Source organism: Hydra vulgaris, chromosome 08, assembly GCF_038396675.1.
Source record: "Hydra vulgaris chromosome 08, alternate assembly HydraT2T_AEP".
Taxonomy (NCBI): domain Eukaryota; kingdom Metazoa; phylum Cnidaria; class Hydrozoa; order Anthoathecata; family Hydridae; genus Hydra; species Hydra vulgaris.
Window position 1 is genome coordinate 25,770,058 of NC_088927.1, and position 13,876 is coordinate 25,783,933.

The window sequence follows — 13,876 nt, forward strand, 5'->3', positions numbered from 1 at the left end:
CGAAGCATAAATGGAAACATTAGTTGATTGCTATTTTTAGTTCCCAACCATTGAACCGTGCCAAGATTTTTTATAAAGTGTTTAAAAGATCAATGTTGTTGTAACCATTTTACGATTGATACAACTTAATATCATCTGCAAACAGCTTAATGCCACAATCTCCATCAGTGCAATAAACTATGTCGTTAATAAATATTAAGAACAATATTGGTCCTAGTACATTTCCTGATAATGATGTAGATATAAAAACAAAAATACTTTATCAACGCTATAAAAAAATTTAAATGAAGAAACTGTTCAACTCGTAACTAATGAACATGAAAAATTAGTAAGTAAAATAGAGTACATAGAACTTGAAGATACCAATATTGTAAAGAAAATCAATAAACTAAAAAACAATAAAGCAGTTGAACATGAAGAAATTAGCTATGAAATTTTCAATAACAGTCACTGCAAGGAATTAATACTGATTATTAAAACTATTTTTGAAGATAGCCGTAACTTGAGCAACATAAACAATGTCAGACCATCAACTATTTTAGATGCGTTATCAAATCTTCTAAAATATCATATAATGGATAGCATCAATAGCAGCGATAATTTATCAGGCCTATAACTTGGATTTTGGAATGACAGTTCATGCAGTCATGCGGAAACAGTAACGCTTGAACTAATAAAATGTAATACAAGCAGAAACAAAAACACGTCATGGTGCATCAAAAGCACATGACAAAATGAATGGAAACAGTCTGATAAATAAGATAATTGGAAAAATAAGTTATAAATACCGGTGCATATTAAAAAAAAAAAATGAAGTATCAAAAGCATATATTCAAAATAATAATAATGAAAGATCAGAAATATTTGCAATAACTCTTGGCCTTGGCCTTGAAACTTTTGGATTTGACCTTGGCCTTAAAATCTGTGGTCTTGACCTTGTTCTTAGCCTTGCCATTTTTGGCCTAGTTAACAACTCTGATCAATTGTCGCATCTGGTAATTCCATATTAATTTTTTAAAGTTGTCGGACAACACAAGGGATTTTCCATCGTTGAATTTTTTTTTTTTTTTTTTGGAACCGCAACTTTGCTGCGAACGGACGAGTCATATTTACAAAGCTAAAAATGGCAAAAAATTTTACAACATCACAACTAAAAGAAATTTTAGATATTCATGAGAATACAACTATGAAAATTTTCAACAAAAAAATTGAAAGATTAGAAAACAATATTGAGAAGTTAAAAGATGACAATAAAATTCTAAAATCTGAAGTTAACGACTTGAAAAAAACAGTTAAATTTGTCAGTGAAAAATACGATAAGATTATCATTGAACAAGCGGGAATTAAAGCAGATCGTTTTAAAACTGACAACAATTTAGATGTAAGTTTAACTGATAAAATGAAGGACAAATTGGCGGAGATTGAGGACAGAAGTAGGAGGAATAATTTAAGAATTAATGGTTTAGTTGAATCCGTCGATGAAAGTTGGGGCGAATGTGAAAAAAAAGTTCACGAGTTTATTAAATCAAAACTTGATCTTCAAGGGAATTTTGTTATCGAACGTGCTCACCGTGTTGGTAAAACTGATAAAATTGATAAGAACAAAAAAAACCGAACAATTGTTGTTAAATTTTTAAACTTTAAAGGCAAATCTACAGTGCTTGATAAATATATTAAAACAAAACTTTGGGATCAGCGAATCTACGTTAACGAAGACTTCAGCGAAAGAACGAATGAAATACGTAAAAAATTGTTTGCAGAAGCCAAAGACTTACGATTAAAAGGTAAGTATGCCAAGGTTTCTTATAACAAATTAATTACGCGAGACATGTGAAATGAAATTTTTTGATTTTACGGATTTTTTACCAGCAAAAATGGATTCAATTCAGAACAAAAATTTAGAATCAAATTTTTTTAAATTTTTTCAAACAAATGATTTTTTTCTAGATGATGAATCAGATCCTGACCTTAATTATTTTAAAGAAGCTGAATCTTTGCAAAGTGAATGTAATTATTTTTATACCCGTGAAATTAAAAGATTTCTTGATCATAATAAAGTAAATGCGATTCATATTAATATACGTAGTTTAATAAAAAACTTTGAAACTTTTCAAAATTTTATTGAGGAAACTTGTAATCTTTTCAACATAATTTGCTTAACAGAAACTTGGTGCAGTTCCGATGACATAAATTCTTTTATGAACTTTGAACTGCCGGGTTTTAATTTAATTTCATTGACAAGAAAAACAAACAAACGCGGCGGAGGCGTACTTATTTATGTTAAAAAATGTTTGAGATATTTTACCAGACATGACATGAGCATTTCCGATGCCAATAAAGAGGTTTTAACGATTGAAATTTTAAGCAATTAAGCTAAAAATATTTTCATAAGTTGTTGTTATCGCCCACCTTCAGGAGAAATTAAAAATTTTAGGTCATTTTTATGTAATGACGCCATTAAAAAAAGTCACCACAAAAATAAATTTATATATGTATTTAGGAGATCTAAACTTAGATTGTTTTCAATAGCACGTAAATAATAACATTAGAATTTTTTATAATGATATTTTTGAAGATGGAGCGGTTCCATTGATTAACAAACCAACCAGAATTACACACTCATCTGTTTCTCTAATTGATAATATTTTGACCTCTGATATCTTTAACGATTCTTTAAAAAAAGGAGTAATAAAAAACGACGTATCTGATCATTTTCCTATTTTCTTTTCTATAAATATAGATAAAAAATTGATACTTAATGAAAAACTAACTTCTAAAAAACTTATTTTTACGAACGATAACCTTGAATCTTTTAGAGAACAATTATCTTTAATTCATTGGAATTTTGTTAATGTTTCCGCTAATGCAAATTTAATTTATAACTCATTTTTCAAAACATTTTAAGATATCTATAACGCTAATTTTCCGGTAATTACTCACCATCTCCATGCTAAAAGTATTAAATCACCATGGATTACAAAGGGTATGCGTAAGTCTTCTAAAATTAAACAAAAACTATACATTAAATACTTAAAAACTAAAACAAATGAAAACAAAATTATTAATAAAAATTATGCTAAACTTTTTGAAAACTTAAAAAAAAAACAAAAAAAATTTATTACATAAATTTACTTGAAAAATTTAAATTAAATTTCAAGCGCACATGGTCAATTATAAGGGAAGCTACTGGCAGCAAGAAATCTTTATCTCACACTTTACCAGATACAATTAGACATAATAATGATTTTATATATGTTAAAAGGGATATTGCGGAAGAATTTAATAAATATTTTGTGTCTGTAGGGCCTAATTTTGCCAACTTAATTCATAAACCTAACAATCCAATTACTAACTTATATTTCCCTTCAAATTCTTACCTAAACTACTTTGAATTATCTTTTGAAGAATTCGAAAATGCTTTTAAAATGTTAAAGTTAAACAAATCAGTAGGCCCTGATGGTGTCAACGGAAACATTATTATTAGTTCATTTGATGTTTTAAAAGATGTACTTTTTAAAATTTTTTCAATATCAATAAAAGGAATTTTTCCACAAAGCCTAAAGATAGCAAAAGTCATACCAATATTAAAAAACGGTGACTCCAACATAAATAATTATCGTCCTATTTCAGTTCTTCCTGCGCTCTCTAAAGTTTTAGAAAGAATTTTGTACACCAAAATATATAATCACCTTACTTTAAACAACTTATTATACAAAAACCAATATGGTTTTCAAAAAAACAAACCCACTGAACACGCAATTCTTGAAGTTACTAGAAATATTTCTTACTCATTCGAAAATTCTCAATTAACTTTGGCTGTTTTCATAGACCTAGAGTAGGCTTTTGATACTATTGATCACAAAATTCTTTTTAAAAAGTTAGAGAGGTACGGAATAACTGGTAATGTATTAGTTTTGCTGAAAAGTTACCTTTATAATAGAAGGCAATTTGTTTATGCAGATGAAAGTACATCATCTAGTTTGTTAAATGTAACATGCGGAGTTCCGCAAGGATCCATATTAGGACCTCTTTTATTTTTAATTTACATTAATGACCTATTTAAAGCTTCAAATATAATTACAATTATGTTTGGTGATGTTACCAACTTATTTCTCTCTCATAATAACATAATAACATTATTTAACAACATGAAGATTGAACTGGCTAAAGTTTCTAATTGGTTTAAATTAAACAAATTATCATTAAATATTGAAAAAACTAAATGGATTCTTTTCCATCCAGCTGGTAAAAAACACCAACTTCCAATTAATATGCCAAATCTTTTTATTGATGATATTCTTATTAAACGGGTTATAGTGACAAAATTTTTAGGTGTGTATATTGATGAAAGTCTTACTTGGACGAACCACATTGCAAGTTTATGTAATAAAATTTCTAAGAGTATAGGGATTTTATACAAAGCAAGAAGCGTATTAAACAAACATACATTAATTCAATTATATTACTCACTAATTCATTGCCATTTAAGCTATGCTAATATTGCTTGGGGCAGTACAAATAAAGGAAAACTCGAACCTCTTTATCGGCAACAGAAGCATGTTGCACAGCTTATAAACTTTAAAGGCCGTTTTGCTCATGCCAAACCTCTTTTATATGAAATGAAAGTTCTTAATATATACGAACTAAATGTTTTTAATACTTTATGTTTCATGTTTCAATGTAAAACAAACTTATCGCCTATTTCTTTTATAATTTATATCTACAAAAAGACAGAAATAAATATATATTAAAGAATAATAATTTAATTCGACAACCGTTTTCTCAAACTAGTTTTGGAAAATTTTGTATTTCTTTTCGCGGATCATTTTTATGGAACAATGTAATTTTAAATGCTCCAAATGATATTTCTCAAGATTGTACTTTAAATTCTTTTAAATTTAACCTTAAAAAACTAATTTTTTCAATTACAAATACTAATGCTTAATGTGAAAAAAAACGTTATTTGTGTATATACTTTTTATATTATTTTAAATTTAAAATAAGTGTTTTACTTCAGCGGTTCTCGGTGACAAGACCTGCCGGTCTTCTTCGAGTTTCCGCATTCTTTATTATTTTTATTTTAAAATTTTTTTATTGTATATTCTTTCTTCTATTTAGATTTTTATTTTTTTTATTTATAAAAACTGTAAAATGATTTATTAAAAAGTTGTAATAAAGAACGAAAAAAAAAATATATATATATTGATCAAGTGAGTTCTTTAAACTTTTCAGATAACTTTTCTACATCTATAATTCTATATTCAGACAATAGATTATTATAAGCAGATTCAACTACATCAATTTGTTGTATTTTTGAATATGATGTGGAGATATTTACAGCAGTATCAGAATCAAAATTTGTGGTTTTATCATTTATATAGTGAATCAAAGTGTCAGTGTTTATTAAAATATCTACAATTGGAGGAGATTCTTTATTTACACTATCAACAACAAATTTTCTTCACAGTTTAAAAACTTTTGGACAAGAAAAGTTCCACGCCTTTTTCTAGCAACTTTAGTTCGAGCTTTTACTATGCAGTTTTTTGGCATCGCTTGCTCAATTAAATAACTTTTATCTAGTTGTGTTTTTGTCTCCTAATCTTGCTTGCTTTTGCATAGCTGAAAAATCAGTACAACAGAATGAAGCATCCGAACCTAAATTACGCTTTTTAAAACAGCTTTTAGAAATAAAAAAATAACTACAGAAAAATAATGCTTTCCATAAATAAAAACATGAAATAACCCCTTAAAAAAACTAAAAATTCTGCAGTTTTGAATGATTTTTTTGAAAAATAAGTTACAGAAATAAAACCGTTATTTTTTATGTCTAAAAAAGCTTACCGTAAATTTTTATTTTTTTGATGTTTTTAGAATAGGGGAGGCTTCCACCTTAATACATACAATAATTGCGCGATTAAATGTTATAAAACAGATCATTTTAAATAATACATCAATTAAATAATAAATCCGTATTTAATTGATATATTATTTAAATATATTGGATATTAATAAATATCCAATATATTTAAATGCTAAATTAACTAAACTAACCTACATAAAAAACAAAGTTTTAATTGAATCATTAAAGATTCATCAATCATTAAAGAAAAGAGAGTCAGATAAGTTTAAACTCAATTTTTTTAAACAAATTAATAACAAATTTGTTTGAATGTTAACAAAATAACTTCGTTTGTTTGAATGTTAACAAAATCACCTCGTGTATGTGTTTGAATGTTATAAAAAGCTAAAGCTTCTTAGTTTTTGTTTTTTTTAGGAATAATCGAGACCTAGTTACTCAAGTTCTGTATGCTTTTTTTGTTATGCTTAGTAAAAAAATTTTATAAAATTGCAAACCATTTTTATGAAATAACGTAATCTTGACGGTGACGTGTGACGGTGAAACGGTGACGGAAAAGAATATTGTGAATGTTTATGATTCAACTAGGTGTAAAGAAGAAGAGTTTGCAAATATAACTTATTTTTATTGCATTTATTTATTTAATTATTTAAGACAAACATTTGGAGCGAAGTTCTGATTATAGATCTAGGGGAAAGAAATATCCATCGAATTATATGAAAGACGTTAAAAGGAAACTTCGAAAGAAAGAAGAGTCATTCGGGTTGGTTTATCGAAAATTAGGATAGATTAGGTAAATTAGGGTAGATTAGGTTATCATGAATAATATTCTATTCCAAATGTTCCAATTTTTGCTTAAGGTGCTCATGACTCATGAGCACCTTAATATTGTTATAATATTAAATATTTTTTACTATATTATGTTTTTATTTAAAATGCAGTTAAAACCACTGCAATTTTAGGAATTAAAACTAGGTAATTTCTATAAAAAAAACTGGGTAATTTGAGCATGCTCATACACAAATATGTTGTTTTTAAATGAAGTCAAATATAATGCTTTTATGCATTTTTTTCCAAACAAAAATCGAGCAGATTTTAGCTGATTTTTTTTTTAATGAAAAAATAAACATCAAAAGTTTGCACCACAGATTCTTTTATATCTAAAGATAATATTTTAACAACACAAAAAATTGAATAGCGTTTTAATTAGAGCCGCTAATTGCTGCTGATAAATTTACGCTAATTATACTGCTTTCTATTTTCACCACAAAATCTAAACTCAAAAAATACATAAATGAAACTACACTACTCTTAGATATCTTTTGGTATGTCATGTTACATAAGTGCTCATATTACCCGAATCTACCCTATTTCACATAGGAAAGGAAAAACGACTAGAAAGAATTATATTTGGAAAAAAAAAACGTTTAATACGAACACTCTATAGCAAAATTGTTGGTGGATGTCACTTTGGCCTCTACAAAATACTCTCCTTTTAGATTATGTATGAAATTGAAGCTCAGATACCAATAGATATGGATAACCGGTAAAGATAGATTTTTCTGTAGATTCCCAAAGTTTACAAAGCCAAACAAGGATTACAAATAGCAGAATTCTCGGAAGAAATTGGCTCATAAAGGAACACAGCTAAAAACAACATTACAATAGCACAAAATATGCAAAAGAAACGTTACGATATTAAACATTTAGCTCAATTATTTGCAGTTGGTGACAAAGTTTTGAAATGCAACAGACGCAAAGACACGCGAATGGGTGATAAGTGAGCTCAAAGATTAAAAAGCCCTTACCAAATATTAGAAGTTTGGGATAAAGGAGTTGATTGCTTGCAAGATAAAAAAAAAAAAAGAATATTAGAGCACACTATTAAGGCTACCAACCAAAAAAGATGGAATGAATCACAGGAACACGCTATGTCAAATAAACTTTCAGCCTCTGGTCAGAATATTGACGAAGTTATAGCAACAGTTACTTGAAAAATTTTAATGAAAAAATAATCAACAAAAGGATTCAAAAAAATCCTGAATTTCAAACTACAATTTAAGAATTAGAGATAAACAGATCATGACTTCAGACGCATTGATGGGGTCAACAAAATGGTTTTAAGATATCTTTGTAGTAAAAACAATCAATCAACTATTCAAGTTCAGACACAATCTGGGTTCGAAGCAGAAACCTGTGAGTGGTTCATCATTTTTTACGTCAATCCTTGGTGACAACTGCATGCATTGAAGGACAGGTTTTGTATTTAGATAGTTTTCATAGATCCGTTTCAAACTATGTTTAAGTTCAAATGAAACAACTCTATGTTAATTTTCATAATCCCGAAAGTTTTCTTCTGATTACAATGATACCATGCGCACTACAACTGAATGCATCGAACTATGGCGTTTATGCAGCTGCCTTTGCATTTAAGCTGGAAAATTATGGAAAATGGTATAAAATATAGTATCATCTCTTTTGCTGTTTAGAAACATCAATCATCACACTTTTTCCAAAATCCGTCTTACGTAAACATGGACGCTAGAAGGCGATGCAAACTATTAACATTTAAAACAAGTTAATTAGTATTTTTTAACTGTACTTTAGCAACTGAATAATATTTTTACTTTATTTTGTTCTGTATTTATTTAATTAAAATACTTGGGGCCATGTGAAAAATCTGCATCAAGATCCGCCAACCATATCATCGTTCCTTAGCATAGTTTATTTAAACTAGTTTAATTAAATTAGCGTAACAATAGTTACAAATAATTTATAAAAAAACAACAAAAAAAAAAAAACAGGAAAAGTTTTATTAGGGGTGTATTTATTCTTGAGTATACTTTCCGGGGAAAAAGTTTGTCCGAGTATATACTTTCCGAGGGACAAAATATGGTAGGAATATTTATCAAATATTCCGTTAAGTTTTCTGAGGATAGAGTTTAAACTATATTGAATTCCAATTTTATACTTTATTGAATTAAAACAGCATACACAGCAGGTAAAAGTAAAAAAACAAACAAAAAAAAACTTTTCATCTTATATCTCTCTAAGTTATTTAATAAACATCTCCTAAAATTTTTAGTAACAGTTCTTTAACGGTATACAAACAATGTTGATGGTGTCTAAAAATACTTCAAACTGAGAAAAAAGTAAATTAATAGTTTTCATTAAATAAATGAAAAAAAAAAAAACTCGTCCCACGTGGATTCCATGTGGGTTCCCATGAATCCCACACAGAACCCACATAACAACCTTTGTGGGACAAACGCTTATTTTTCACTGGGACACCGTAATAAATAAAAGAAAAAAAAACCATCACTAACTACTTCAAATCTCAAAAATAGAATTTTAAATCCTCCTGGTTCATAGGTTTAACCCTCATTTTTCAAATTATTGTTATTTTATTTTATTTTTTGCTCTATTCGACTGTTGTTTTATTTCTTTCATTCATTTTATAAGTAGATAGATTTATTTTTTTATAGTTTATTTTGATTGAATCTTTTTCTGTTAACATATTTATTTTTTTTAAATACCATTGGTAAAGCTGTTATATCAACAACTAAATTTGTTACCACATCAAACACATCAAGTTTCAAATTATCGAGTGACACATACACGGTCTTTGATAGTCTTAATCTTAATCTCATAATCTTAGTCTTAGTCTCATAACCTCATACTTGCTACTAGTTATTTACTCATTTTATATTCATCATTAGAAGCATGTTTATACAATTCTGCTTCTCAATCAAACAACTTTTGCAACTTCAACAAAGTTTGACAGCACCTAGTTTCACAGCAAACTTGTCATAAATATTTTGCATCATTTTTTATACCAGAATGTCCTTGTACTAATCTAAATATAATGTCATATTTTATTTTACATTCTTCGGTAGTATAAAACTTATTTTTATATTTGCAGTTAAAGCATTTGATAAACAAATTTGATGCATGTCTTTTTTTGTCTTGCATTCTGTTGTACAATGATAAGGTTAAAACACTCATTAGGGAAACGCTAATACATAAACTATTAATTGTTTTACATACAGGAAGTCAAATACATGTCCAACAGCTATATTTCAAATCAGCTGTTTGGCATACATGTCAAACAGCTGATTTGAAATATACTTTAACTTAAATGCAACTTACCTAAAAAACAATTATATAATAATAAAAAACAAAGGTTGGTAAAGATGAAACTGCAATGATACAAGATAAATACAAACCTTTTTATGATTGATAAAATAAATATCAAAAAATTAAAAAATCTTTTAAATGATAGACAAGTCTTTTAAAAATATCAGTTTTTGACAAAGAATGAACAAACAAGATTTTATTTTCAACACATTGCAGCTCGTAAGTAAACTTATTGATAGATTTTGAAGAAAAGCCTTTTCTTTTAACCCAAAACCTTTAGAACCAAACAGTGAGTTATTTATGACTTTTTTGAATAATGTGAGAAAAATATTTAAATAAAAATTGTTTCAAAACACGTAATATGTACAAAAAAGTCAAATAATAAAGTCAAAATATGAAAATGTAAAAATATGAAAATAATAAAAAGAATTATTTTTACTGACGTATGATATGACATATGATCTCTTTTTCGACTGATGTGATGCATGTTTCACATATCTTAATATTTAGGAGTAAATAATTTATTGCGGTTTTTATCCTACAACATAATCTGTAACTATTTTATTAATTAACTTTAAGTTGCAAGGTCTGATTTTTCAAAATAAAAACCAGCAACAAAACAACTCATCTAATATTGTTATATCATTTATTGAAAATCTAACATTGTTATATTAGATTTTTGCGCTTCCATAGTTTTTTTTATTTTAAAAAACAAAGCGTTTTCGAAAAGTTATTATCAGGGGCCGTATTCTCATCTCTCCGTTAAGCTTAACGGAGCGTTAGTCAAAAATTTCTTTTAAATTACATTAATAAAAAATTTATTTTAAAATTATAATTTTTTAAACATAAATGTTTTATTTTGGTATAAGTTTTATTTTAACGAATTTATATAAATTTTCGTCATTTCTTTACTTAGAAATATTGTAATGAAATTTCAGACAAAACCTCCGTTAAGCTTAACGGAGAGACGAGAATACGGCCCCAGGTAAAACTAATTCTTAGGAAATTTATAAAAATTAAAATTCATTCCTGGAAACCCGTTGTTCTAATAATGAATAAATAATGTTTGCAGTCTTTTATTTAAACGCGTTTAGATTTGTTGTATACTATATTATAGAAGTTTTAGTGAGAAACTTGGGTTTTCATTTGTTGCTCTTTAATATAGGTAAAAAAGTTTATTGTTTTTTTTAAGTAGATATTTTCTTGTAAATAAAATCCTTTTGTTAAGATATCGGTAAAAAATGTAATTCGTAATAGAAGAAAAATTTATTTTAATGATAATTATAAAATTTTTTTATTTATATCATGTAAGAAAATAATTATTTATTTTCATTTTTTTTCAATATATTATATTTTTTTATTTTGATTCTATTGTTTAAAACATTTATATAAAAGTCGATTCAAAAGTAAATTGAGTTAAATTAATTACTGGAGAACAAAAAAAAAAAAAATAATAATAATACCAAATAATAGATAAAATTTTAATAATCAGAGTAAGGCAATAAAGTGTCTTTAAATATAATTAAAACAAAGTATGGGAAAGGTGTCGATAATAAAATAAGTTTATGATCGCATAAGCGTGGCTGGTCATATTTTCATAAAAATAGGTTACGTAAAAAAAAAAGTGATTATATATACATCTGTATATTGTTTTTTCGATATTTGTTATGAAAATACACCTTTTGAAGAAATATTGGTTTTATAACCAATAAAAATCAGTTTTGCGATGTGTTGTTATTTTTTGTTTTTTATTACATTTTAAACGTGTCGTTATAAAATATAAAGTTTACAAGATTACAAGATAAGAATAATAAGTAAGTGACAACAAAAAATTTACAAAATTAGATCGATAAAAAAGTAAAAGAACGCGGGGACTCGTAGAAGATCGTTGCGTCTTCTACGAGTCCCCGCGAGAACAGCTAACGTAAACGTGATAATTTCTCGTAATATTCGTAAATAATAAACAAGATCATTACAAATTTTTTCTTTACAGAAAAATTCGTTAAAATTATTAAAATCTGATATATACTATATATCCAAAAATAAAAAAAAATTGCATAAAAATCTTAGTATATATATAGGTTTTTAAAAGTTTTTTGATAAAAAGAAGTTAAAAAGGATATACATATATATATATATATATATATATATATATATATATATATATATATATATATATATATATATATATATATATATATATATATATATATATATATATATATATATACATATTAAAAGTGTATTACTAAATCATCAATTGTAAAAATTGATTCTTTTAGTTTTCGTTTAAATGAGTTGTAGCAACATTGTTCAATAAAAACTTGAGAAAAATTTTTTCAAACTATTTTATTCCATGAAAATAGTCCGCGAAAAGCAATACAAAACTTACTATAATTTGTTTGAAAATATGGCTTAATAAAATTATTATTGCGTTGAATGTATTTATTTTTATTTTTTGACAATAACAAATTATGAAAAGAAACCGGGGAAGAATTGATTTTACATAAAAACATAAAACGTAGTACATTATAAACATTAAGTTGATATATATTTAGTGCATTCATTTTTCTTAATAGAGGTTTTGCATGGGTAAAACGTTCACTAAAATTTATTAAACGTGCTTTTTGCTTCTGATTAAGATGAAGAGGTTCAAGTTTGCTTTTATTGGTACTAGCCCATTCAATATTTGCATAGTTAGTATGACAAAAAGCTTCTTACCTTATATAAAATTTCTATACTTTTTGAAGTTTTGTTGCATAAATTTCCAATGTGAATTTTCCAAGTAAGGTTATCATCAACATAAACACCTAAAAATTTTGCAACACTTACTCTGTTTATTTCGACATTATCAATGAAAAGGGATGGCATTTTGTTTGGAATTAATTTTTTTTTAGAAAGTGGATGAAAGAAAATCCAATTAGTTTTTTTAAAGTTAAGCGATAATTTGTTTGATTTAAACCAATAAGAAATCTAGTTTGATTCTAGATTTATTAGTTGAAACAGTGTAGGGATGTTATTATGTAGTAAAAATAGGTTTGTATCATTGGCAAACATTATTGTCTTTAATCTGGATACTTTATGAAGATTGTTAATATATATGAGAAAAAGAAGAGATCTGAGAATTGATCCTTGTGGAACACCACAGGTAATCTTTAGCAAATTCATTGGTGAAGGAGCGAACACGGATACGAATTGTTTGCGATTATTTAAATAACTTTTTAACCGTTTAAGAACATTTCCAGTTATTCCGTAATATTTGAGTTTTTTAAAAAAAGTTTCATGGTCTATAGTATCAAAGGTTTTGGATAAGTCAATGTAGATGCCTAAGGTATACTCAGATTTTTCCAACGATTCAGTGATACTACGTGTTAACTGGAGAACCGCATGTTCTGAAGAGTTATTTTTTTAAAATCCGTACTGATGGGTATATAACAAATGATTGTCAGAAAGATGTGTGTAAATTCTGTTATAAATAATTCTTTCTAGAATTTTCGAAAAAACTGGAAGAACAGATAATTCAAATTCAAATTAATAATTCAAATTAAATGTATTCTGAAATAGATTTTACATTTCATGGAATATTTACATATAGTACAAGTACTAATTTTAATAAACACCATAATAAGAAACTAAAATACTAAACTAAAAAACAAAAAACACAAAAAAACACAAAAAACACACACAAAAAAAAAAAAAAAAAAAAAAAAAAAATAAAAAATTAAAATACTTTAACGAAAAAACTTTTGGAATAATAATTAAGTAAGAAGTTTGATAATTTAGGACATAATTCAAATTTCTTTTATACATCTATCTAGAATAAAGACTTTTATACACCTAATTAAAATATAGCAAAAAAAGAGAAGTAGATTATAATAATAT

At 26.4% G+C, this 13,876-nt stretch overlaps 1 protein-coding gene across 1 annotated transcript; it reads left to right on the forward strand.

Moving 5' to 3' along the window:
* The first annotated feature begins 1,123 nt into the window (after positions 1-1,123).
* Positions 1,124-4,751, forward strand: LOC136083166 (uncharacterized). The gene is made up of 4 exons (XM_065802572.1): positions 1,124-1,784; positions 1,948-2,057; positions 3,159-3,835; positions 3,941-4,751. Exons 1-4 carry the CDS (start codon positions 1,124-1,126, stop codon positions 4,749-4,751), a joined length of 2,259 nt encoding a protein of 752 aa, XP_065658644.1.
* The last annotated feature ends 9,125 nt before the right edge of the window (positions 4,752-13,876 follow it).